The sequence below is a fragment of the Ovis canadensis genome, chromosome 7 (assembly GCF_042477335.2).
Source record: "Ovis canadensis isolate MfBH-ARS-UI-01 breed Bighorn chromosome 7, ARS-UI_OviCan_v2, whole genome shotgun sequence".
Taxonomy (NCBI): domain Eukaryota; kingdom Metazoa; phylum Chordata; class Mammalia; order Artiodactyla; family Bovidae; genus Ovis; species Ovis canadensis.
The window spans coordinates 62,238,844-62,266,100 of NC_091251.1; the positions used below are offsets into that span (position 1 = coordinate 62,238,844).

General features: G+C 44.6%; 1 protein-coding gene across 5 annotated transcripts in view; it reads right to left on the minus strand.

The window, feature by feature from the left end:
- Window positions 1–27,257, minus strand: part of LIPC (lipase C, hepatic type) — a 187,510-nt gene that overhangs the window by 147,648 nt on the left and 12,605 nt on the right. Inside the window, exons 2-4 of one of the 5 annotated variants that reach the window (XM_069596388.1) lie at window positions 21,091–21,133; window positions 18,275–18,370; window positions 16,068–16,200 (exon numbers count right to left, since the gene is read on the minus strand). In XM_069596388.1, the coding sequence (XP_069452489.1) occupies window positions 16,068–16,152 (85 nt within the window). In that variant the 5' untranslated portion in view covers window positions 16,153–16,200; window positions 18,275–18,370; window positions 21,091–21,133. Of the gene's footprint in view, window positions 1–16,067; window positions 16,201–16,362; window positions 16,461–18,274; window positions 18,371–21,090; window positions 21,134–27,257 lie in introns of those variants that run through there. The other 4 variants (XM_069596386.1, XM_069596385.1, XM_069596387.1 and 1 more) reach the window with 4 other exon arrangements.

The window sequence follows — 27,257 nt, forward strand, 5'->3', positions numbered from 1 at the left end:
TGGGGACCAGCCACATTGGAACGACCCAAACACTTGGTAGAAACGTAAGATCTTGGAGCCCATCCCAGATGTACTGAAACAGAACATTCATTTTATCAGGCTCCTCAGGTGATTCATATGCACATTAAAGTTTGAGAAACTGTTTTAAAGAGAGCCATCTGAAGTTGCCTGCATGCAAAGTTGCTTCATTCGTGTCTTACTTTTTGCAACCCGATGGACTGTAGCTCACCAGGCTCCTCAGTCCATGGGATTCTCCAGGCAAGAATACTGGCGTGGGTTGCCATTTCCTCTTCTAGGGGGTCTTCCCAACCCAGGGATCAAACCCATGTCTCTTATATATCCTGCATTGGCAGGCAGGTTCTTTGCCACTAGTGCTACTTTAGAAGCCCCATCTGAGGCTGAGGGAAGCTTAAAATTCCCGTCAATTCCATGAGTGTTGTAGGGAATTTATAGGCCAGACAACAACATACCCTCTTCCCGCCCTTACTGGTCTGAAAGTGGGTTGCTGGTTCCCTGAAAACCTAAAGGACTTACATCACTTCTGTGAGGTCCATTGTGGGGACAGAGTCAGCTTGTCCCTGCACGTGTGTTTTCCAGAGTAGATTCTGGTCCGGAGAGTATTTCCATATTGCAAATAGATGGCTGCATCGTAGCTGTAGAGTACAGCCTCTCCCTATGAGTCCCAAGTAACTTCAGTCCCCATGCTTTCAGAGGGGGAAGTAGAGCAAGACCTGAACTTCCTGCACCTCTGGGTGTTTTTTTCCATTATCACCAGCAGGGATCTGGAATTTGCCAGATGAAATGACTTAAAACTGATTTACTTGAAAAAAAAGTGTATGTGGGTTAGTTGAAGAGGGATTTACTCAATGGTCACTTGTCACATGCCTACTCCATGCCAGCTTCTGTGAGTCCTGGGGAGACAATGGTAACTACCTTGTCCCTGCTTTTGAGGTGTTCCTAGTCCAGTAGGGAGAGAGAGATGCAGCAGGTAATGTAAGAACAAGAGAGGCCCCTGGAGGCCTGAGAGACTGGGCTCAAATATATATGTGGGGAAAAAAAGAGAACAGAGACTTATAGACACTCATTTTCATATATATACATACAGTGAGAGAGAGAAATCAAATGGTTCTGTGTCACACACACATATAAATATGCATAGAGAGAGAATAAATATGCTAACATGTTAACAGTTACTGAATCTGTCTGGAGGGTATACAGTAATTCTTTGTGTTCTTCTTTCAATTTTTTCTATACTGGGATACTTTGGTAATAAAAAGTAGGGGAATCAATGGGAGTATTCAGTGAATCAGAAGAGCGTTATAATGGAGGACGACTTAGCAAAGAGTACATTCTTACAAATGTTTTATGGCCAGTCATGCAGAGTTGCTTTACAGAGTTTCACATACATAGATGACCCATTTCATCCTCAGAACAGCCCTATTGGGTCTCTAATACCAACCCCACTCACTACTGAAAAGCAGAGGCCTAGAGACTATGGTGATTTGCTCGAGGCCACCTGCAGTCCGTGACATAGCCAGGATGGAAATGAGGTTTTAGGTCTCTTTTACCCAGTCTCCCTCACGATCTGTGGTTCACTTCCCCGAGAAGCTGCGGTGTTTATCTTCCCAATCCTGCTTTGTCTCCTGGCTGGCGATCATCCTCTCCACCTTCGGAGTCTGTGGGGCCTGAAGGGAGAAAGCACACACCTGGGAGAGGATGGTAGCCATCCCTGACTGAGGCCAGGGTGAGTCTAGGCAGTGGCCTGGCTGGGGACAGCTCGCCTGTGTGGGGAAAATCGCCTCCCCAAGCCAGAGAGAGGCCAGGGGGGCTCACAGCGAGCACCTCCCTTGAGGATGACCCTGTCTCGGGCGCCGAGCCAGAGGGAGGGTGAGTTTTATCACTCACCCCCACCAGCGGCCAGATAAACGTCTCCTTCTTGGTCTCTAGCCAGTTATTGCTCCTGTTGCCAGAAACTCTTAATCATGCTGTTGGAAAGGGCCGAGCCCCCTCCCCCACAAGCTGCCAGCTGGCTCCTGTGCACCTGAGCTAGCCATAGCTTTCTGCACCACCAGCAGCAAAAGCCCCTTGTTTGGGCCTGGTTTGGAGGGTATAGACTTATACTTACTTTCCAGTCTCAGGTGTATTTATAAGCATCTTTTTCTAATCCTGAAGTGCCACCACCCCCAGGGAATTGCTGAAACTCAGACAGAACAATGATACCCCAGGGTTCCCCATGCCTGACTGCCATCTGCAAGCCAAGCAGAGACGCTTCAGGAGAAACCAGCCCTGTTGATACCTTGACCTCTGACTTCTAACATCCAGGACTGAAGGAAATAAATTTCTGTTGTTTGAACCACCAGTCTGTGGTCTTGTGTTATGGCAGCCCCAGCAAAGGAACATACTGATGAATTTTGGATGTGGTAGAGACACGAGACCCGCACAGAGCTGGTGTGTGGGTACATCTGTGAGTAGATACAGGCCCAGGCACCACTGCTTGAACAGATCATCTGGATGTCTCCAGGTGTGAGTGGATAGGTGGAGCCCCACCCTCCCTTCTAGATCTTCTCTCCAGCTCTTCCTGCTTTTGAAACAGGAGGGAAGGAGGCAGGGTACAAACTTTAAACAAATGACAGCCCCAGGACATGACATAAACTGCTTAGAACAAAATAGGCCCAAGATGGTGGACAAGTCAACTTTCACTAGATTTTGAGTCTCAGTGTGTTCTTGAGCTCCAAAATCACTGCGGCTGGTGAGTGCACCAGTGAAATTAAAAGATGCTTGCTCCTTGGAAGAAAAGCTATGACAAACCTAGACAGCATATGAAAAAACAGAGACATCACTTTGCCAACAAAGGTCTGTATAGTCAAAGCTATGGTTTTGTCAGTAGTCTTGTACAGATGTGAGAGTTGAACCATAAAGAAGGCTGAGTGCCAAAGAATCGATGCTTTCAAACTGTGGTGCTGGAGAAGACTCTTGAGAGTCCCTTGGACAGCAAGGAGATCCAACCTGGCAACCCTAAAGGAAACCAACTCTGAATATTCATTGAAAAGACTGATGCTGAAGCTGAAGCTCCAGTACTTTGGCCACCTGATGTGAAGAGCCAACTCACTGGAAAAGACACTGATGCTGGGAAAGATTGAAGGCAGGAGAAGAGGGTGACAGAGGATGAGATGGTTGGATGACATCACTGACTCAATGGACATGAGTTTGAGCAAACTCCAGGAGACAGTGAAGGACAGGGAAGCCTGGAGTGCTACAGTCCATGAGGTGGCAAAGTGTCAGACACGACTTAGCAAGTGAACAACAAAAATATGATCATTGAAACACATCAGCAAGCTAAGTGGCACACTTAACATTGCTCTGACAGTTCTGAGGCCAATCATCAAAGGTCAGAAAGTGGGTGGTGGCCCAATTCCTTGAATCCTTGCCCCTTCCCTGAAATATTAATAGTTGGAATACTCCTCCCACTCATTAGCCTATGAAACTCAGCCCGTAAAAACTAAACATGCCATATTCCAGGGCTGCTTTCATTTTCTGAGACAGTCAAAACTCTGTGGAATGTGTTTCTCTTTAAATAAATCAACTTCTTATCTATCATTTTGTCTCTCACTGAATTCTTTCTGTGATGAGACATTGAGAACCCGAGTTTCATTAATTCCTGAGACCAGGTGTGAGACTGCGTTCCAGTCCAAATGTGAGTTACATGGTTTCACTTTGATATCACTTATTCTGATAATAAATCTCAGGGACAGGAGCCCCTCTGTGTGGCTGAAGGAGGTGGCCAGGCTATGACAACACACCAAGAGGACCTCGTCATGGAACAGTGGCAAGACCTCACCAAAGGAGACTTCTCAGGTGCTGTCTGCTGATGTCACCAAGCTCTCTGCGGAGGGTCTGGCTCAGCTTGCGAAAATAACTCTTCCTAGAGCATTCTTGGGTGAAGAAAAAAATATTTTAACCTTTTCACAGCATCCTTGGTTGCCTTAAATTGGCCCAGAATTTTCAGGCTTGATGTCATGAGGCCTCTTCTTTTTTTTCCATCTGCCTGGATTTGTGCTTACACCTTGTTTCTGAGCTTGACTTTGGGGAAACAGTGGCTGTGATGGGAGCTGAGACGCAAGGGGACCAGGACTTTGTCCAGGCGTGGATTTTCTCCTGGGCCATTGAGGGGTAGACATCACTCACAATGGGTAAGATGAGTGCAAACTTCTAGTTAGAAGGGGCCAGGCCCAGAGAGGCTCAGAGTATGTCTGAGGCTCCCCTGACATTGAGTAACATTCAAAGTGGGAAACCTCTGAAAGCAAATGTACCCATGTGGGCTCTGAAGGGAGCCAGCATCACCAGAAATAAGCACCAGTGAGAATCCCAGGGATCTTGGAGCTGCGCTTACTGCTTCATCCCTCTAAACCACAGTTTCCCCTGTAAAGTAGTGACAATGATACTTATCTCCAGGAAGGTTGCATGGATAAAGGAAAACAAATAGACAAAGCATTTGGCACATTTAAAAGTTCTCAAAATTAGTAGTTACTATTATTTCATATAGGCTTTACCTGGTGGCTCAGAGATAAAGAATCTGCCTGCAATGTAGGAGACCAGGGTTTGATCCCTGGGTCAGGAAGAGCCCCTGGAGAAGGGAATGACAACCCAGTCCAGTATTTTTGCCTGGAGAATCCTATGGACAGAGGATCCTGGAAGGTTATGGTCCATAGGGTTGCAAAGAGTCAGACATGACTGAGCAACTAAGCACATTACTTCATACACCTTGTTTCTACTCAAAACAATGTAAACATCAAATGTATATTTTTCACTGTCATTACTCAAACCAAAAGCAAATGCGTGTCTGGACCAGTAGAAAACAGCCTTGGGAAAGGAAAGGTCTAATGGTTATCTACTGCTTGGCTTGCTCTTACAGAACTGCACCTTCATCCCTCTGGTTTGGAAATCTTTGAATGGCTCAAGGCAACTGCATTGCACTAGGGTTAAGGCAGGGTCAATGTTTCATGTTTAAAGTGGAGAGAACTTTGTGTTCATATTTCTCTCTCCTGTTAATGGTTAAATAGCTGACAGCTGATGAGGTAGGTGTTAAAGGTCTCAGGGCACCACGATGGCTCTTGATGAGCCCTGGTGACACTCAGGCTCTCAGTGCTGGAAGGGCCAACACTGGTGAGAGATTGTAGGCGCAGGAGGTGAAGGCAGGCACCCAAGGCTGTTTGGCTAGGGCAGAGGTATCAAGAGATGTCAATGACATTACCTGGGTTACTGGGTAAGTGAGAAAAGGAAAACAAACACAACAGCAACAAAAATGAGCCTTGCTGGCAGCCAGACCGTGATGTTCCCAACTGAATATAGACAATGCCCACAACACAGAAGCAACATGCTACAAAAACCCTCTGCATCTATGTTTGCAACAGGACAGAAAGGAGGCCACTCTGACTCCAAAAACGTGACCAGACATTGCCTGCTTCCAGCTAACAAGGAGTGACTGCTGCTCCTGTAGCAATGCCAGTTTTAGCCTCGCCTGCTGGAATGTTATTGCTTAAATTAAGCACTATTCACGACAATTAATTAGATTAAGATACCGGATAGCTGAATGATCCCCTCCCTTTTTGACAGAATCCCACTGAGAACGGCTACTACTGTGCAGCATTGGTGGTGCAGTGGTGAGCACAGCTGCCTTCTAGAATTCCCCAGCTTCCCCAGCCTTTCTGTAGTCTCACCCAGCACAAGCCCAGATTTTCTAAGAAGCCCCTCTCAACTCCTCATGTAGGGATGCTCTTGAGTTTCTCTGGAGTATGTCTTCCCTAGCTGTAGTAAGCCAAATAATCCTAACTTTCATCTGATTCCGAGTGTGTTCCCTGTACCCTTGGCTGGTGAATCTTTGCATCTGTAAAATGGGCATAATGATACCTATCCAGGATATTGTGTGAATCAAGTGATATCATGCAGGTAGGAACAAGATTTTTTTTTGAATGAGTATTTTCTTATTTATTTGGCTGCACTGGGTCTTAGTTGTGGCTTGTGGGATCTAGTTTGCTGACCAGGGATTGAACCTGGGTCTCCTGAGTTGGGAGTGTGGAGTCTTAGCCATTGGATCACAAGGGAAAGTGAGTTTTTAACACTGAAATTGCCATAGGTCTATAAACTAGCGTGATGTGGAATTTGCAGATGGTTCTCTTTTGAGACTCAGAAGAAGGTATTATACTTTTTAAATTGTAGGTTCCTATTCAAGGTTCTATTATGTGTACCTGCCTCAGTTTCATTGGTATAAATCTCTCCTATCATTTAGTGTTTAGGAATAGCAATTAACATGCGAACTTCAAACAGACTTGCCCATGGGTAAGTCTGAGTGTTAGTAGGCCTCAGTCAGGTGAGGTTGCAGAGCCTGTAACTTCTGAGCCCCACCCCTGTCTTTTCCTGCTGATAACATGGCTTTCCATCAGGGAGTGGCTAGAATTTCAGCCAGGCTGTGAGACAGAGCCATCCACCCAGCAGGAAAGGCAGCCAGTGATAGAGTCCCTCCCCTTTCCAAATACCAACTTCAGTGGCAGCCCCACTGCCTCCAGGGCGAGGGCCAAACTCATTAGCGTGGCCTCTGAGGCCCTCATCTCCAACCACTTCTTTTGTGCAATACCCTGAGCTATAGCAACTGTCTGTGTGCATGTACTCAATTTATATTTAAGACTGTGTGTATGCTCAGTCACCTTAGTCACTTCAGTCGTGTTGGACTCTTTATGACCCTATATGCCCTTCTCCAGGGGATCTTCCTGACCCAAGGATTGAACCTGCATCTCCTGCCATTACAGGCAGATTCTTTACCCCAGGGAAGCCCAGCAAACATCTCAGGGATTCCCAATTTCATTTTATGTTTTCAAGTCTCCAAGACTGGCTCATGCTTTTCCTTCTGCTTGCTATATCCTTTTACTTCTCCTTCAAGGCTCATCTCGAATATCAATTCCTCTATAAAGCCTCCTCTGCTAACTTTCCTGCCTTGTGATGTTTTGTATCTGATTGTGCACTGATCACACCATGTTGAAATTATGCCTCTTCCAATCTCTAATACGCACATGCACAGACACACACACACACACACACACACACAGTTGTAGGAGACTTCAGATTTCATCAGCTGGGAAGCTCCTTGATGAATGGAAGTGTGCTTTTTTCATTTTTGTATCCTCAGGAACACCTTTTTGTACAAACCATGGGGCCTGGTACACAGTTGGGGGTTAATAAATGCTGTAATTTGTTGTTGATCTTGTTAAATTTCAGAAGTATATTGTTTTCACTCTTTTGGTCTCTCCTGGGACAAGGAGACTGGAACATTTGTCACTGGAACGTTTTTCTCAGTCACGGAAAGGCCGGTCCTAGTCAACTAGGATTATCACAGACTCTGCCCAACTCATGGTAATGCCCAGCTCATAGGAAAAGAATTTGCTTGATCCTATTTTCAGGCCTGCCAAGGCATGCTTTACTGTGTATGGTTAATTCATTATTGCAACTAGTATTTTTCTACCAATTACAACTAAATCTCAACTTGGGAATTGCTTTTTTCAATTAAAGAACCACTGCCTTTTCAGCATGATGGTATTTTATTCTGGAGAATAAAACAATTTAAATTGTCACGAATATTTAGTGGTTTTATATTATTTGGAATATGGCTACTCTTGGGCTTCCCGGGTGGCTCAGATGATAAAGAATCTGCCTATAAAGCGGGAGACCCGGGTTCAATCCCTGGATCGGGAAGAGTCCCTGGAGAAGGGAATGGGTATCCACTCCAGTATTCTTGCCAGGAGAATTCCATGGAGAGAGGAGCCTGGCAGGCCACAGTCATGAGGTCACAAAGAGTTGGACACAACTGAGCAACTAACACTCATATTCTCCCTTGAGGGAAGTCAATATTCAGGATCATGAACACTGATATCCCTCCATTTACCTGCTGCAGGATACTGAGAAATGAAAACCAGTTTTGCCCCAGGGTTTGCATTATTTCTGAGGGGAGAACTTTAAGCCAGGAAGTCAGGGGACCTGGGTTCAAGTCAAGTTAATGTTTTGGCATTAACTATTTTTGTTTTTCAGTGGTTCTCCATGTGTAGTCCCCAGACCTGAAGCAACACCTGCGACCTTTAGAAATGCAAATTCCTGGATCCACCCAGGCTCACTGAGTCTGGAACTTGCTAACAAATTTAATAGAATTCATTTATTTTATAAATAAATGAGATTTAATAAAATCATATTTTAATAGACTTCTAGTACACACTAAAGTTTGAGTCTGACTAGTCAAATCCCTTTGCTTTATCATTTTGATATAAATTTTCAAATCATTCAAGCAAAATAGTATATACAAACTATAACATTACATAAAATTTGGAAGACAGAAATTTAGGTGTAAAGTCAACTGAAGTATGAACATGTTTGTTCCTTTTCTTTAGTAATTTTTTTCCTCAAATACATGTGTTTTCATGGAATTATAATCAGAAGACATACCCAATTAGGTATGCTACTTTTGTCCCACTTAGCCTTGGAATGAAAATATTATTCAGTGTGCCACTTTTATATCATCATAAGCAGCCTCAGCCACCTCTGGGCTACAGATTGATACCTCCTGTCTATCTGATCAGCGGCAACATTAGATTAGATTAGTGCACAATAAATGTAATATGCTTGAATCATCCCAAAACCATCTCCTCCCACCCCAGTCCGTGAAAAGCTGTCTTCCACAAAACTGGTCCCTGGTGACATAAAAGGTTGGGGACCACTGGTCATGAGAACTATTTTCAGTAGTTCCGCAATACGTTATCTAAAAGCTGTGCCAAAGTGTACGTCGCCAGGACCCTGAAGGTGAGCTGGCACACATGGAAGAGGAAGTGCTGGGACGGACAAGGAGGCCTCCCCTTCTCTGTACTTCTTCCTGCCCCTCCCCCCAGATCCCGCAGAAACATCGGAACTATGAGTGTTTCTGGAAACAGTCATAAACAGAGAGGAAAGTGATGTCAGTCAGTAGGCCTGAGTTTTCCAGAGGTATCCAGAAACACAGATTTTACCTTACCTAAATCCTTTCCTGAAACCCTGAGGCTGCCAAGAAGTCGCCACGCTACCTTGTGGCAACATCCAAGAATGATACCTTCTCTTGAGAAGTACAGCTGCCCCCTGACCTGAGTCCAGGTTGTCTCCTGGCCTTAAGCTGGGTGCCTGAGTGTCAGCAGCTGGGTGCACCTGCTGTCTACCTTAACAGAGACTCCACTCTCTGCAGGACTAGCTGGGCTCTGACCCATTGTTCTAGTTTTAACCCTGGGGCTAGAGTCTGGCTAGGACCCTCAGCACATTTGGCAGGGGTTATGGGCGGAGGAGCCTGGTGGGCTGCAGTCCATGGGGTTGTGAAGAGTTGGACACGACTGAACAACTTCACTTTCACTTTTCACTTTCATGCATTGGAGAAGGAAATGGCAACCCACTCCAGGGTTCTTGCCTGGAGAATCCCAGGGATGGGGGAGCCTGGTGGGCTGGTGTCTATGGGGTCGCAGGGTCGGACATGACTGAAGCGATTTAGCAGCAGCAGCAGCAGCAGATGTTTTACCTGCTCCTGGCCAGTCCCCTGCCCCAGTGGGCTGGACTGTAATCCCTGGCTGACAGGGCCCTACTCTAAAACGAACACTCTTCTAAGAACCAGCATACACCTATGAGAAATGCTGTGCCTCGTGTCCTATGTGGACCTCAGGGATGTCAGAGACACCCCAGGCTGAGGTCAAGGTGGTCACGTGTCCTTGGAGAATGTAACTGGAACTGCTCAGCCGTGTCTTGTGTACCAGGCCTAAAATTGGGCAAGCCTCTGGCCCAGCCCTGCTTCTCCTTCCCCTCTCCCTGCTGACTCATCTGCAGGGACACAGCATGCCTCATAGCAGTGTGGCAGCTGGTATGGAAAACAGGGCAGTGGAAAGGTGGTGGTGGGGATCTTGTTCACCTGGCCCAGAATTAAATATGGCTTCAAGTCCTGAGCCCCTTGTGAAAGGCGAGCAGGGTGGGAGATGGCCTGCAGTCCTGTCTCCCCAGACTTCTCCTCTCTGGGTACCATGCCCTCAGGAGGGCTCCAGACTGGCTTAGCCACAGGCAGGAAGTCTGGCAGTATGGTGGGAGGGGCTCTAGCAGAGGGCAGGCATGATTTCACAAGAGTTCTATGCACTGACTTTCTGCTGATTCGACTTCATGCACTCACCTGGGTGAGTTCCATCTCTGGATCCCACCTCGGATGTTACTCATGAATGACCTTTCCTGCAGTTGTGGAGGCCTGTTAGGAATTTGCAGGCCCCACTGGGGATGTAATTCTGGGCCTTGCAAGCCTGTGGGGATGGATGGAGGTGGTCTCCGAGGGACAGCAAATCCAGGACAGATCTAATTGCCGCTAATCAGGTGGTTTTTAAATTTTTTTCTTTTACATGTAAATACTTAAAACACACACACACATACAGATTCCATGGCCTTAAAACTCTATCGCTCTTTACATATACTTTTAATCCCTAGTGATATACAAGTATAAGAATTTTTTATCATAGTTGTGATTCAATATATAATTCATTTATTCCTGTTTTCTCCCCCACTTTATTGCATATAAAATTTCCTCATACTTGTTTTTAAAAGCTACAAGACCAATTGTTATGTAACCTTTTGGAGGTCACCGATCTTTTTGATAATTTGCCATTATAAGTGCCTAAGCGTTAGCAGTAAGGCTTTTATTCCAGATTCCCATCATTATTGCTCCACAAATTTCCTGGCACTTCCAGTAGCAGGTATTCAACACAATGTTTGTTTAAAGCAGGACTTAGTACTAGCCGCCCGCTCCCTCCTTGATGGTTTATTGCTGGGCACTCAAATTGTCTCTAGTGTTTGACAGTTGTGATGCACTGCTGCTGCCGACTCCTTCCTATAGTGTTGTTCTCCTTCCCAGAAGGCCTGTTTTTGGAAGATGTTTGAGCTTGGAAAACATGTGTACTTTGTTGTCTCTGTGCCTTTGCTTATGCACAAGGAAAGCCTCCTTCTTGTTTGTCCAGATTCTATCCTGTAAGACTCTGCTCCCAGGCTGACTCCTCCCAGAAGCCTTTCTTCTACCTGTACTTGGAAGTGAGCACTTCTTCATCTCTACCTGTGCCTTGACTGAGTTAATTCAGGCTGTTGTAATGAATTACCATAGAGTGGGTGGCTTGTAACCAATAGAAACTTGTTTCTTACATTTCTGGAGGCTGGAAATCTGAGATCAGGGTTCCAACATATTGGGGTTCTGGTAAAAACCCTTTTCCAGGTTTCCTCATATGGTAGAGAGAGCCAATGGGTTCTCTGAGGTCTCTTTTAGAAGGAGCCCATTTATAAGGTCTCCACCCTCACGATTGAATCACCTCCCAAAGTCCCTACCTCCTAAGATGCCATCCTGTTAGGGGTTAGGATCTCAACAGATGAATTTTGTGGGGGACACAAACACTCACCCCTTTGTCCTCCTCTCCAGTGGTACTCATCACATTTTATGATCCAGTTGAAACAAAATTTATATATACATCTTATCTCCTTTATTAGACTGTTTATACCTTATATATGTAAAACCTAGAATGGATCATTTTAATACCATTTGTTCTATAAGAACTATTTTCAGTTATATGCATCCATATATGCAAAAACCAGTAATAATCACTATTTTCTTGATTTGTTATTTAGTTTTAAAACAATAATTAAAAAAAGAATACATTTCCACTGTAAAGATATACAAATCCATTAAAGATATTTCCTGGAAGAACCCACATTTTTACTTCCCACACAAAATATTATACCTCACAGTTCACTGTAAAACCTCTTTTTCTGTTTTACGTTTTAAACCCAAAAGTCTAAGTGGTCACACAGGATAACAGAATTGAAATCAGATTCTATTTCCTTGTTTTTTAAATCAGTATGATATCATTTTTAATTTTAAATCTACTATTTCTATCTAAAGGCAAAAACAAGCAATAAATACCGTGGAATTTGAGACGTGAGATGACAAAGTAAGTTGGGAAGATACTGAACAATTAGACAGTTGCAATGAGCATACATCGTGGTCAGTGAACATCAGGGACCAACTATGTAACTTGGGGGGGGGTCTCTAAATTGACATTAACAGAGAACATATATTCAAGGAGAAGTGGTATGAAACTGTGATCATTGGAAGTTTTTGTATACATTAATAAAACTCAGTGTAAGGTCAGGGCGAGGTCAGGATGTAAGGTCAGGGCGAGGTCAGGATGAAAGGTTCAGGGCAAGGTCAGGATGAGAGGTCAGGGCAAGGTCAGGCATGTCGGGACATGTCCCAGCAGAGGGCGCTGCAGACAAGCCCCGGAGACGGCCCGGCAACCAAGCTGACCAATCAGGAGCCGACACGAAGCCCTCGCCGTCCAATCAGGAGCTGACATGGAGCCCTTGGACACCAATCACCGCTGAGCCCGCGTTTCCTTCCTTATATGGGAGCCCCGGCCCGGCCTATAAAACCCCTTCCCCACCCCTCACACCTCGCAGACTCCGCAGACTCCCCCGCAGACTCCCTTTACCCCGCTGACTCCCTTTGCTTCGCAGACCCCCCCCACCCCCTCGCTCCCTTGCTTATCCGCCCCCGGGAGTTCTGCCCGAGAGCGACCGCCCAATAAAAGGCCCTGAACAACGGTTCATAGGGGTGGTTCCTTCTTCCTGCGGCGTTTCTTACACTCAGTAGTAACCATAGCAGTTGTTTACAACTCTGACCAAAAGAACTGTTATGGAGGAGGTGTTAATTTTTATCGCTGGCATTATTTAGAATCGTGATGATGAGAAGTTTTTATTACTGTCACATTCTCTATGGATGATGGCCCCTTTACTGCCCTCTGGCAGTGCAGGCAGTTCCTGTCTTCCTGCCCCTGGTCAACCTGATTCGTCAGTAAGCTTGTGGGGAGCAGGGGCGGCCGTGCACTCCACGTTGTTCAGTGTCTGCTGCACAAACAAAGCAGTTCTGAGTGAGGGCCTTGGCGGGACCTCTAAGGTTGACTCCCTTTCCCTATAGCTGAGGCCGGTTTTCTTTGTGTAGTCCAGACAAAGTAACATTTCACAACAAATTCAATACAGAAACATGAAAAAAAGCCCAGCCCTGTTTATTAAGCCAAACATGAAAAAAGTAGCAGAATTTCTTTGTGACCCAGTGTCACTCTTCTGACTCATTTTTCATTGTTATTTGGCAAATACCAGTTATTCCTCACAATATAGTGTTTCATATGCTAACATGTGATGAGTTTGTTATTATTCAAAACATTAAAAAGTGTTCTCCATTTTAGTCTCTAATACAGTAAATACTGATAGCTGTGTTCCACATAAAAAAGATCTCTTTGGAATTGTGACTAATTTTTGAGAGTGTAATGGTGCCTTCTGGGAAGTTGAGAATTTCTGTACTAGTGCGCCGCCTTCAATGTGGCAGATGCCTATGTACACTGGTTAAATGAGTGAGGGACTGATGGATGGGCTTCAGCTGCTTCTGGGATGTGGAGGCTGTGGCGGGAATTGCAGGGAGGGGCCACGCTCCTGAGGCAGTGCTGGTGGATATCACTGGGCGGTGGGGGCTGCCAGGGTCTAGGAGCACTGGCTACCATTTAAGCAGTGTTGGCCTCAGGAGTGGGGTCTGGGGATGAGGGTAATGGAGGCTCTGTGTCCTAGGGTCTTCGGGATGCTCACTGTATCTTCTTTCCCTTGGCATTGGTGGACAGGAATTACCCAATATTCCTCTCCTGGGAGAGGAACTGAGCAGAATGGATTTCTAGGGATCCATGGCTGTTAAACCATGAGGTGAGAGCACAATGGCCAGAACCCTATAGCATTAAGCAGATAGATCCAGTCTAGGGACCTCTTGCTCCTCTTGTGGAATCTCCGGAAAGTTGTTATTCTGCTGTCTGACTCCACCACAAGGTGAAGGTGGGGTAAAATAAATGTTTGTGCAATGTCTGGCATATACTGGGTGTACAGTACATTAGTGGGTCCATTAGCAATGTCATCAATAATAATAAAAAGAAGTAAGCTGGGAGGTCTGGGGTTAAGGAGGAAGGATCCCATGGGAGTTCTTCCTGGTATATGGACACTTGGTCCTGAATAATTCATTGCTGTGGGGGCTGTCCTGTCCACTGTAGCATGGTTAGCAATATCCCCGGCTTCTAAGCCCTACTTGCCAATAGCACTGTCTCCCTGGTTCTGACAGCCAAAAACATCCCCTGGGGGGCAGTTTGGGAAACTATCCTACAAGGCATAGATACTCAACCTTCTAGGGCTCCGTTGTGGGGTACCTGGTTGCCTGCAGTGCCCTGGGAAGAGAAAGATGTCACACCAGCCTAGTGCACACAGATCTGACTCACTCCCGGCAGAAAAAATTCTGCCAAGATGTTCTGCTCTCAAGGAAACAAAAAGCTTCCTGTCTCTGATCCTTTTCTCTGAAGAACCTTCCTGCTAATGGAAACTTCCCTCAGCATTTGGCAAGCCAGGACCCTGGGGAAGCAGTAGCTGACCCGCACAGGCTTTGCTGAGGGAAATGTGGCTAATACCCAGCAACCCCGGGGGAGGCTGTCCTGCCTTTCATCCTTCACCTTGACTCTAATGGCATCCAACCCCCAAGTCTCTACTGAAACATCTGGTCTAATCAGAAGCAGAACAAATAAACCAAAGGTGGTATATTCCTACAGCAGGATGCTACAGTAACCTGAGTGAATGTGTCATACTACATGTAATTGCATAATGTTGAGTGAAAGAAGCCCAGAACAAAAAGAGCACATATTATATGCAACCATTACTGAAAAGCTCCAAAAAGTCAAAATAATCTATGTTAAGGCTCCAGGGATGCATGTGCAAGGGATGCTCCTGGGATGCTGGCTTAGGTTGTGAAAATTCATTGAGCACTTTATGATACAGGTATTTTTTGAGATATATGTTATGCTTCGATAAGAAATTAAAAACATTCTGGGCCAAAGGGCAGGAAAGGCCCTTCACCAATATCCTTGTGAACACAGGGAGGAAAAATCATGAACAATTCTGCCTGCATGGCTCTAAGTTATTATTAACATTTTTGGACTCAGTTTTGTAAGTGAGATGATGTATGCAAAATAACTAACCTGGTAGTTGACATACAAAATGCTCAATGAATGGTAATAATTAATACTGCTAATAAGTTATTAACTGACCTAATATACAGAATAATGATTAAATACAAAGAATAGCCTTTTTTTTCTTCAAGGAGAAAAAAGATATTCTGGAGTTTTCAGGTATGTCTTTGGGTAGTAAGCTTCTAATTCTTTTTGGAGCTCCCTCCAGTCGTAGTCTTAGAGGAAAGAAAAACCAGTAACCAACACAAAAATAAAGTCCCAAAGCCCTGTCTCATTTGGCCAAAGTGTTCAGTTCACTTCAGATCCATCATGTATTGATCCAATGCACTCTTTAGCCAGGAACCTGTGATCCATCTGCCTAATCAAGCATTTGGATCACCTTGACCATCAACCTATGAATTTCCAGAACAAATAGGTGTGACTGCTTAGTCTCAGGGTAAAACTTTGACAGAAAAAGTGAGGTTTAGAAAATGTGCAATGATAGCTCCGTGTTCAACCTGACTGGAAAGAAGATTCTACAAATTCCTCTCTTCTGAGAAAGCCAGCAATTAGAAAACCTCAGCAAGATAGAAGGTTTCATTACAAGCTGTTCTCTTCAACTGCAAATTAGACACCAAATTAACTCTCAGGAAGATCTGAGACTCTTTCAGATTATTTGCCACCAAAGAAATCTTAGCCTGACTATTTCTGAATCAGATATGAGAGAGACTTCATCGCTTTGAGAAGACTTCTACTCCTAGAGCGGTTTCCTAAAATTTAAATTTCAAAATTTTCCGAAACGCCTACAAACAGCTACACGTCCCTATGACCTGTGATGCCGATCATAGAATCACCTAATACACTGTGAAGCAAACTCTATCAGACATAGTCAAAAGGTGTGGATTCACTGCAATGTACATTTAAAGAAGAAAGTCCATGCCCATCTCTGGAGAAAAGGCAGGCTCTTACCTGGTCTCAGGCTTTGTCCATGAGCACTTGATTGGATCAAGATGCACAAAAACAAGAAGATAGAGACATACAGGGGATTTTCCATTTCTCCTGTTTCACCTGGGGTCCGAGGTCCTCTTGCTAATTTCTGAAGCTAAAGAGACAAGATTGCCTATTGATACTTTGTTAGGGAAGACTGTCCATTAATAATTAACCTTTTAAACATGTTCTCTAGTGTTCAGACTCTTTCCTTCCTACACCCAACCCCCAAATCTAAATCTGCCTCATACAAAAAAAGAGAAGAAGATTGATTTACAGAAGTATTTTTTATCCTGATACATTTTGAAAATAAAATATCTTGTCATGTACTCTTGCCTTCCAGGGCCAAGGTCACAGTTCCAAATGCATCAGTTTGAAGTTAATATGTTTGGAAATTCTGTCAAAGGTCAGGGATAGGTGGCTTCCACAGAGTTGCCTAAGTCTCTCTCTGACAGCACTGTAAAGGGGATACAGGCAGTGGTATTTCAAATGCAGACTAAACTCAAAGAGAAAGGAAAGGACTCTGCTATGAGGAGAGCCCCCATGGGGTCTGTTTTCTGTTGAGTTTAGCAAAACTACTGGTCCTGTGGTCAAAGAGTGATGGGCAAAATTTCTATAACTGAAAGGGGCAGAAAACCTCTAATGTCAGTGTAAAAAGGAGTTGGTAAAGGAGCAAAGATGCAGAACTGGATGCTTTTGCTGGGGGCCGCTTTGCAAAATGAGTAAGCACACTCTTTCCTCCTGTGTATTAATGGAGCTCTAACTGTGTAGAGGACTGAGAGGTAAGGCTACTTGGCGAAACCAGACAGGGGAAACGCTACCATGTTTCTCATGTAATATTCTGTGGTAAACTTTATTCACTTTTTTCAACTTTAAAAAAAGTACCTATTACATGCCAGGCACTGTTCTGGTACTTGGGATGAACAAGTGAACAATACAGACCAAGATTCCAGTCTGTGTGGTATTTATATACCATGGGAGACAGGAGGAGTCAGATAAGAGACAACAGGTATAATACATAAGAGATTTATGTAGATTGGTAGAATACGATCTGAGTGACAGGAGAAGGAAAAGTTGGCTGAGGTAAGGGGGTTGGGGAAGGTAGTGATTTTAAACAGAATGGTTAGGGTGAACCTTGTTGGGAAGTTGAATTCTGAGCAAGGCTCTGAGGGAATTGCCCCTGTGGACATGTTGAGGAGGCGAGCGTCAGGTGGTTAGAACAGCCAGTGCGGCCAGTGCAAAGGCCTGAAGCAGGAGCATGCCTGGAATGTTCCAGGAACAGCAAGGAGGCCGGTGACTAGGGAAGCATCATTAAAAGGACTTTGGCTTTTATACTGTGAGATATGGGGACTCACTCTGAGCAGAAGAGTGATATAATTTTTATAATATTTGTAAAAGATCATTCTAGTTTACAAGACTAGGAACAGATTACTAGCAAACTAGGATGCAAGTGGTGAGATCTGCTAGGAGGCTATCACAGTGATCCAGCGAGAGGGGATGGTGCCTTAGTTCAGCATGGTCAAAGTGGAATTGGGGAGTGATGGATGGATGGTAGATGTATTTTGAAGGTAGATGCAACAGGATTTCCTGACTACTGGGGTGAAGAGAAAGAAGAGTTGGAGATGACTTCAAGGACTTTGGTTTGAGCAGGTGGGACAGTGGTGTTGCTATTAGCTGAGACGGGAAAGGCTGTGAGTGGAGCAGAGTTGGTGGTAGAAGATCATAAATTCAGTTTTGGCTAGGTGGAGTCTGAGATGCCTCTTAGACATCCAAGTTGAAAAGTTGGGCAGGTATTTAGCTAACTTGATGATCACTGCCTGGATGAAATGAACTGAGCAGGACCTTCATTTGGTCCTATTAGTTTGGACAGACTGAGCCCAGGGCAAAGCTTAAGACTGGGCTGTCTGGTGGCTGCACCTCCTTCTGGAGGTCTATGGCATGGAGACCTTCTAGTCGGATGCATGATTCCTGAGCAGAGGCTTCTGTGCTGGCTTTTTGGCTGGCTCCGTCCTACCTGCACTGTTAAGCAGGATCTGAAGGTTCCACTTTACTAATTTCCCAGAAAGCTGGAACCTAAAACAGCTGACTATCTACTTAGCTCCTCTCCCCTGAGCCTACCTCATTTCTTGTCTTCTGGGTACTGCCAAGAACCAACTCTACTCCCGACCTCACTCTGCAGATTAACTCACCAAGACACTGGTGAATCCACGTGCCCCAAGATCCTGGGTCTTCTACCAACTAGCTGTGCACAATGCTACTAACCTTCATGAGTTCCATCTCTTCATCTGTAAAGTAAGAGAACATGCGCCAGAGATAATACTTTGAGATATCAATAATATATTTCTCCCAAACTCTCCCTCACACCCTCCCTCTCATCTAAGAAGAGTAAAGTAGACAGAGGGCTATAAGTCTTTTGTCTTCCTGAAGCTTCAGTTCAGTCCAGTCACTCAGTCATGTCTGACTCTTTGAGACCCCATGAATCACAGCACACCAGACCTCCCTGTCCATCACCAACTCCCAGAATTTAGCCAAACTCATGTTCATTGAGTTGGTGATGCCATCCAATCATCTCATCCTCTGTCGTCCCCTTCTCCTCCCACCCTCAATATTTCCTAGCATCAGGGCCTTTACCAGTGAGTCAACTCTTCACATGAGGTGGCCAAAGTACTGGAGTTTCAGCTTTAACATCATTCCTTCCAAAGAACACCCAGGACTGATCTCCTTTAGAATGGACTGGCTGGATCTCCTTGCAGTCCAAGGGACTCTCAAGAGTCTTCTCCAACACCACAGTTCAAAAGCATCCATTCTTCGGCGCTCAGCTTTCTTCACAGTCCAACTCTCACATCCATACATGACTACTGGAAAAACCATAGCCTTGACTAGACGGACCTTTGTTGACAAAGCAATGTCTCTGCTTTTGAATATGCTATCTAGGTTGGTCATAACTTTTCTTCCAAGGAGTAAGCGTCTTTTAATTTCATGGCTGCAGTCACCATCTGCAGTGGTTTTGGAGCCCCCCAAAATAAAGTCTGACACTGTTTCCACTGTTTGCCCATCTATTTCCCATGAAGTGATGGGACCAGATGCCATGATCTTCGTTTTCTGAATGTTGAGCTTTAAGCCAACTTTTTCACTCTCCTCTTTCACTTTCATCAAGAGGCCCTTTAGTTCCTCTTGACTTTCTGCCATAAGGGTGGTGTCATGTGCATATCTGAGGTTATTGATATTTCTCCCGGCAATCTTGATTCCAGCTTGTGCTTCTTCCAGCCCAGTGTTTGTCATGATGTACTCTGCATAGAAGTTAAATAAGCAGGGTGACAATATACAGCCTTGACATCCTCCTTTTCCTATTTAGAACCAGTCTGTTGTTCCATGTCCAGATCTAACTGTTGCCTCCTGACCTGCTTATAGGTTTCTCAAGAGGCAGGTCAGGTGGTCTGGTATTCCCATCCCTTTCAGAATTTTCCACAGTTTATTGTGATCCACACAGTCAAAGGCTTTGGCATAGTCAATAAAGCAGAAATAGATGTTTTTCTGGAACTCTCTTGCTTTTTTGGTGACCCAGTGGATGTTGGCAATTTGATCTCTTGTTCCTCTGCCTTTTCTAAAACCAGCTTGAACATCCTAAAGCTTAGGACCTGGCATAAGTGAATTCTAAACAACAAAAGCAAGCAAAAGGCTAAGAATGTTTTAAAGGGATGTGAAGGGAGAAAGAATATTCCTACCTTCCTATCACTAGAAAGAGAGTCTCTTGGACTTTGTAAGTAGATTGGGGAAAAGGAGATTTGCCTAGAGGGCAGAGGGACAGTGCGTTGCTTCCAGAAGGTAGTAAGAACTCAAAGAGGAGATGGCTGTGAGTTTGTCAGTGGGGGGCAAAATATACCCCTGTGCCTGGTATAGGTTGGGAGTAGCAGTGAGCTACCAGTGACAACAGGTCATGAAGATGGGGAGGAAGGGGCATCATCTATGTGGACTGATGGGATAGGACCAGGTGCTCACCCCAACTCCAGGCCTTGGTATTGTGTCTGACCTAGAACTGGTGGTATGTGGGACTGGAGCAAGAAAGAACCCAGGAGGGCCTGAAAAATAGGAGCTTAAAATTATAATTTGGGTGGGTTACAGAAAGCAAAGCTATTTCTTCTACATCAGAATCTGTGGAGTGAGATTCACACCTCTGCAAGCACAAGTATGTCATGAGTATTAGAGATTTATATGTGAAGTGCCCAGCCAAGTGCCGAGTTTATAGTGGTGTGTGTGCTCAGCCGCTCAGCTGTGTCTGACTCTTTGTGACCCTAGGGACTGTAACCTGCCAGGCTCCTCTCTCCATGGGATTTCCCAGACAAGAATACTGGAATGGGTTGCCATTTCCTTTTCCAGGGAACCTTCTTGACCCAGGGATTGAACCACTGTCTCCTGCATTGGCAGGTGGATTTTTACTACTGAGCCACCAGGGAAGCCTCAGTTCATAGTAGAGGTTCAATAAAATACAGTGGCTTGTTTTGGAAGCAGTCAAGGCATTGGAATCAGACAGATCTAGGTTCAGGTCCCTGGCCTATTGCTTACTAACTGGGTGACCTAGGGCAAGACATTAGCATTCCGAGATTTCAATTTTTCCATCTTTGTAGTGGGACTAAGCATATTTACTTGATTAGATTAAAGGAGAGGTAAACCCTAGGCAGTCTTGCCAAGCAGGAAATAATACACAGCAGCTATTGTTATTTTTATTGTTTTAATTCATGTAGGGAGTCATGAGGGTGTCCAGGAGGTAGGTACCAGCAAGATCACAGAATTAAAATTTCAGCAGAAAATTAAAAGGGGAAGAAAACAGAAGAGTCTGGATCAGTGGTTCCAAAATATTGGATTGAGGGTTGGAATCAGAGTCAGCCTGAGCTCAGGAAAAGGAAAAACTTCAGGCCCCTCCCATGAAAGAGTAAACAAGAACTTCCAGGGCTGGGGCCTGGACCATCTTAATTTTAAGCAAGTTCTTCAGATTGTTCTTGCTCACCCAAAGTTGGAGAACCATTGCCTCAGGGTGGTGCTTGAGAGATCTGTTGGGGAGGAAGAAGAAAATAATAGATCTTTCTATTTTTTCTCATATCACTTACTATAGGCTGAATGCTTGTGTCCCCCACAAATTAGTACATGAAACCTAGCCCCAGGGTGATGGTAGATGTATAGGACCTTTGGTAGGTGACTAGGTCTTGATGGCAAAGCCCCCATGAATGGGATCAGTGCTCACATGAAAGGAAAGCTAGACAGATCCCATGAGCCTTCCTCCATGTGAGGTTACAGTGTGAAATATGGCCATCTATGAGGCCCTCATCAGACATCACACCTGCTAGTGCCTTGATCTTGGACTTCCCAGCCTCCATAGCTGTGAGAAACACATTTCTGTTTTTTATAAGCCACCCAGTCTATGGTATTCTATTATAGCAGTCAAACAGACCAACATATCACCTTTGTACATTTTGTTTGTGTAAATACAATGCTTATTATATATTTACACTATATCATTTGTATATAGCACTATGTAATATATAGTTATTGTTTAGTTGCTAAGTTGTGTCTGACTTTTTGCGACCCCGCGGACTGTAGCTCCTCAGACTTCTCTGTCCATGGGATTTCTCAGATAAGAATACTGGAGTGGGTTGCCATCTCCTTCTCCAGGGGAATCTTCTTGACCCAGGGATTGAACCTGGGTTTCCTGCATTGGCAGGTAGATTCTTTATTACTGAGCCACAAGGGAAGCTCATGTAAGATATTAGTGCTATATAATTTATGAGCAGATAAATATTCATATACTTTGGGGAGCACCCTGGAAAGCCCAGCAGTCCATGGGGGACCCTTCACTTCCCATGAGCTGAAAAGGGGAGCAGGCTAGATCCCATGGAGCCTGAAGCCTCCAGAGAGTTGTCAGCATTGTGCATAGTGGTAGAGCCCAGTGCTTACTTTGTTTTGCAAGCCTCAGTCTAAAATAATAATGATCTTATAGTTAGATCCCTAAAAGTTGCTCAGTATTTGCTTTCTTTTAATTTGAAGAGCTTCTTGAAGAAATGGAGATTTCAAGAGGATGGATATTAATGACCTGAACGTAACTTTCCTTTTAGTGTAATGGTGATAAGAAAGTTACTCAGAAGGAAGAATATTCTACATAGATAAAGAGAGCTAGAAGAGGGAGAAACCATGGTATCAGGTAAAAATCTCTGATGAGAGAAGCAGGGTTTTCTATTCTGAATCAGATTTTCCTGCTTTTATCATCAGACACTGGGATACCTGAGAATGGTATTCTCTTGGTAGAATTATAGGGAAAAATAATAAAAACAGTAAGTTTTGGATTGGTGCTATTACTTCCCTCACTTCATAGTTAAGATTTAAGAGATTAAGAACTAGGACAACACCATACTTTATCAGAGAAAGGCTGACAGCAGGGAAATCAAGACCACCTGAATCCAGGATCACTTTTCTCAACCACAAGCCCTTAATCCCTGGCCTTTCTCAGCCCCACACTGAACTTTCTTTCTTCAGCACTATTCCACTTTCAAGATTAAATTTATGAAATCTGTAGGATCATGTCATTGGAAAATGACCACCTCTCTTATACCTGCTTAGAGCCAGACTACCACCAAGAAAATGCTCAAGCTTTTATTGATCCAGCTTGATCTGTATGGACAGTTTTGTACCATTAGGGAAAGAAACTGAGCAGGACCCTGTGGGGCTTCTGGGCATGGAAGACTTTCTGTGTCCCCCATTCCTTATTTGTAGGAAACAACCTTCAGCCTCCATGATCTTCGCTGAGTTCTGAAAGGCAGATTTGAACAGTAATAAAGGAAGGGACTCTTGCCTGGAAAATCCCATAGACAGAGGAGCCTGGTAGGCTGCAGTCCATGAGGTTGAGAAGAGTCAGACACAACTGAGCGACTTCACTTTCACTTTTCACTTTCATGCACTGGAGAAGGAAATGGCATCCCACTCCAGTGTTCTTGCCTGGAGAATCTCAGGAACGGGGGTGCCTGGTGGTCTGCTGTCTATGGGGTCGCACAGAGTCAGACATGACTGAAGCGACTTAGCAGCAGCAGCAAAGGAAGGGAGGGGATGCAAAGACAAGAGAGGGAGCAGCCAAGAAACAATAGTGCAGCCTTGGAGTAGGGTCCTGGTTGCACCTCACTGGATACATATAACAGTATCTTTAAATGGCCACCCACTCCAGTATTCTTGCCTAGAAAATCCCATGGATGGAGGAGCCTGTTGGGCTACAATCCATGGGGTCACAAAGAGTCGGACACGACTGAGCAACTTCACTTTAAGCTCTTTATAGAACTACAACCTCCAGTGGAAGATTTAGCATTCTTCTTCAGAGAAGATCTTCAGAGAAGTCAGATTAAAGGAACCAGAGAAGCTCATCAAGAGAGCAGTTTAAAGGAGTGCAGGCTCTACCCACATTCTAATCTTATCAACAGCATCATCCTTGAACTATTGCTATAAAACTCCTCACCAAAACCTCCAGGGTTGGGGACACACAGTTTTTGAGTGCAGGAGCCCTCTGTGTTTTGCCAGGCAAAACAATAAAGCTATTCTTTTCTACTTCACCCCAAACCCTGTCTCTGAGATTCAATTCAGCGACACAGAGGCCAAGTTTTTGGCATCAGAAATATGACCAAAGCAAGTAGGGGCACTTCTTTGAGTTGGCTTGGAACATGTCCTTATTCGAAAAGGGGCTGAACTGGAATCTAACCGTTTCCTTATCTGTTTCTTTTTAAGACAGGTAAACAAATGAAAGATGAACACAAGGTTGCAGATGCTGTTTTAGACTATTTGAAAGAATGAAATGTTTCAAGCATTTCAAGCAGGTGTTTATGCATTCAAGATAATCATGTTTGCATTGATTAACATTTGAAGATTAACCTCTCCATGAGGTCTGCCTCTGGCTAGTTGTGTGACCTTGTGCAAATAATGCAACCTCTCTTTACCTCAGTTTTCTCATCTGTAAAATGAAAGTGTGAGGGTGGAATGTTATCACGTGGAATGTGCTTGGCACAATCAGCTCTCATTTGTAACAAATGAGACAAAAATTACTTCCTCCATTTTACAAGTGAGGAAGCTGAGACCCTAACAGTCTTTGTCTGAGGTCACACGTCAGACATATAGATTGGAGCTGAGGACTTCTGAGTAAACTCTGATCCTCTCTCATTGCAGAATCTGAACTGAAAAAACTAGGGAACAAAGAACTGAGATCTCCTTTTACACTTATTTTTATGTTCCCTGCTCTGGGCTGACCCACTTATTCTCTCTATCAGAATTACAGCTACTGGTTTGTGGAACAATTAAAGAAAGAATAACAACAACAAATGAAACCAAAGCTGTCTTTTTTTGTGACTGGATACTCTGGAACCAATAGTGCACTTCATGATTTTAGTAGTTTCAGTAGAATGGAAAACCCCCTTTCCTCTGTTTACATTGTGCTTGGAAGCAAAAGGAAGTAAAGATTTAAGTTGGTTTTGAGCAACTAAGTAGACACGGACAATTGCTGGCTCCTTCAAGTTTGACAAGGGTTTTCTCCCCATAGGAAAGAGGGTGAGCATAGAATAAACTCTGTGCCTGCATCCTGCAGCCGCTTCGGGTGTTGATTGGCCTTGGTGAAGGGTTGTCACGCTGTGCTCCTAAGGGAGGCCAACGGAGCTATGAACTGAACTGACTGATTGCAGTAAACTAAGGGCACAAGTTGGGAAGTTGGGCCATCAGCATGGCAGCTCCCTTTCTTTGGGTCTCAGTGAAACCGTTTACCTCAGATAGGGACTTGAACCCACGTGGCTGGGACTCAAATCAGTCAACCTGCTTGGGACTCAAACTCAGTCAAAACCCTGCTTGGGACTTGAACCCATATGGCTGGGACTTGAACCCAGCCAAAATCTTGCTTGGAACTTGAACCCATGTGGCTTGGACTATGGTATTTGGTTTCAGGACTCAATGAAGCTCAGGTTCTTGATGCCTCATCACAGAAAGAATTCAGTGAGAGATAAAGTGATAGGTAAGAAAGGATTTATTCAGATTCAGAGAGAAGCGCACTCCACAGACAGCGTGTGAGCCATCACAGAGGGTGAATACAGTCGTGAAATGTGGCGTGGTTAGTTTTTATAAGCTGGGAAATTTCATATGCTAATGAGTGGGAGGATTATTCCAACGATTTTTGGGAAGGGGGTAGATTTCCAGGGTTTGGGCCACTGCCCGCTCCTCGGTCTTTTAACAGTGCCTTGGAACTGTCATGGCACCTCTAGGTGTGTCATTTCACTTGCTAACTGAGGATCAAGGGATAGTCTTGTCTGCTATCTTGGGTCCCATTTGATTCTAATCAGTTAATGTCATGTCCTTGGGCTATGTCATTCTTTCAAAAGTTGTGCCCGGCCCCTTTCTCTCCTGTTACACCAGTGCTTCTGACAATGGGATTGCCAGGGGGCACTGTCCTTATTCTGAGTAGCAGGCAGTTCTGGGATGTCACTTAGGTCCAAATGGCCCAAGCCTCTCTACAGCAGCTGGTACTTGCTCCATGTCACACAATCATTTCACAGAAGTTTTCTGAGCTTAGCAAATGAAGTTCTTGGCTGCAAGAAATCAGGAACAATGATCTGATTCAAGGGCTGCCAATGACTCATCATTTTAATACATAGTGTCTCACTGTCAAGGTTAGTAATCAATTCCTAGGCAGGTCTACAAGTCAGGGGTTAATAGTTCAGGGGCCTGCTTCCACATGCCAGACTCTCTATGTGATCTCACTGCTACTGCTGCTGCTAAGTCACTTCAGTCGTGTCTGACTCTATGCGACCCCATAGACGCCAGCCCACTAGGCTCCCCAGTCCCTGGGATTCTCCAGGCAAGAATACTGGAGTGGGTTGCCATTTCCTTCTCCAATGCATGAAAGTGAAAAGTGAAAGTGAAGTCGCTCAGTCATATCTGACTCTTAGCACCCCCATGGACTGCAGCCTACCAGGCTCCTCCGTCCATAGGATTTTCTAGGCAAGAGTACTGGAGTGGGGTGCCATTGCCTTCTCCAAAGTGATCTCACTGAAACCTCAAAATAACCCTGTGATGACGCATGTATGATTATGCCCTTTATACAGAGAGGAAAACTGATACTTAGGGAGCTTACTCAGTCACCCATATCCACACTCTAGTAAGTGGTGGGATGAAAACTGAATTGTGTTTGTTTATGGTGTTGGAGAAGACTCTTGAGAGTCCCTTGGACTGCAAGGAGATCCAACCAGTCCATTCTGAAGGAGATCAGCCCTGGGATTTCTTTGGAAGGAGTGATGCTAAAGTTGAAACTCCAGTACTTTGGCCACCTCATGCAAAGAGTTGACTCATTGGAAAAGACTCTGATGCTGGGAGGGATTGGGGGCAGGAGGAGAAGGGGATGACCCAGGATGAGATGGCTGGATGGCATCACTGACTCGATGGACGTGAGTCTGAGTGAACTCCGGGAGTTGGTGATGGACAGGGAGGCCTGGCGTGATGCAATTCATGGTGTCACAAAGAGTTGGACACGACTGAGCGACTGAACTGAACTGACTGATGACACCCCACTCCAGTACTCTTGCTCCCCCATGGATGGAGGAGCCTGGTGGGGCAGTCCATGGGGTCGCTAAGAGTCAGACACGACTGAGCGACTGTACTTTCACTTTTTCACTAACTTCAAAGTACACACAGCAAAAAGTAGTTTTGCCAAGAGTAGTAGGAATTGGCTATTAGCTCTGTATGAATCTAAGACTTAAAAAATGGGATTGCGTTGTGCTCTTGCGTTGCAGATAAAGACGTAGATTGTGTATTTATTATCATTATTTTTAAAAACAAATGTTTTCAAGCCCTTTCTAAGTGGAGGTAGCCTGAAACAGTGCATGAAACATAGCAGAAGATAGATGTAATGGAGACATTATGGTAGACTTATATAATTTACATGAAGATTAATTTTCCCCAACTGGCAGTAAAAAAAGACCAGCCAAGATGAGGGGGCTGGAACTTTTACTCATAACCTTTGACAAGTACAGAACAAAGTGTTTGACAGGCAATTGTTAGGGTGAGACTGTGCTACAAAAGACCTAATTTACACATCATCAATGGTCATCCAGTTATTTTTGAAACCATCTGGGCCAGGTCATGTCTAAGGGTCCTCCAGTATGAAAT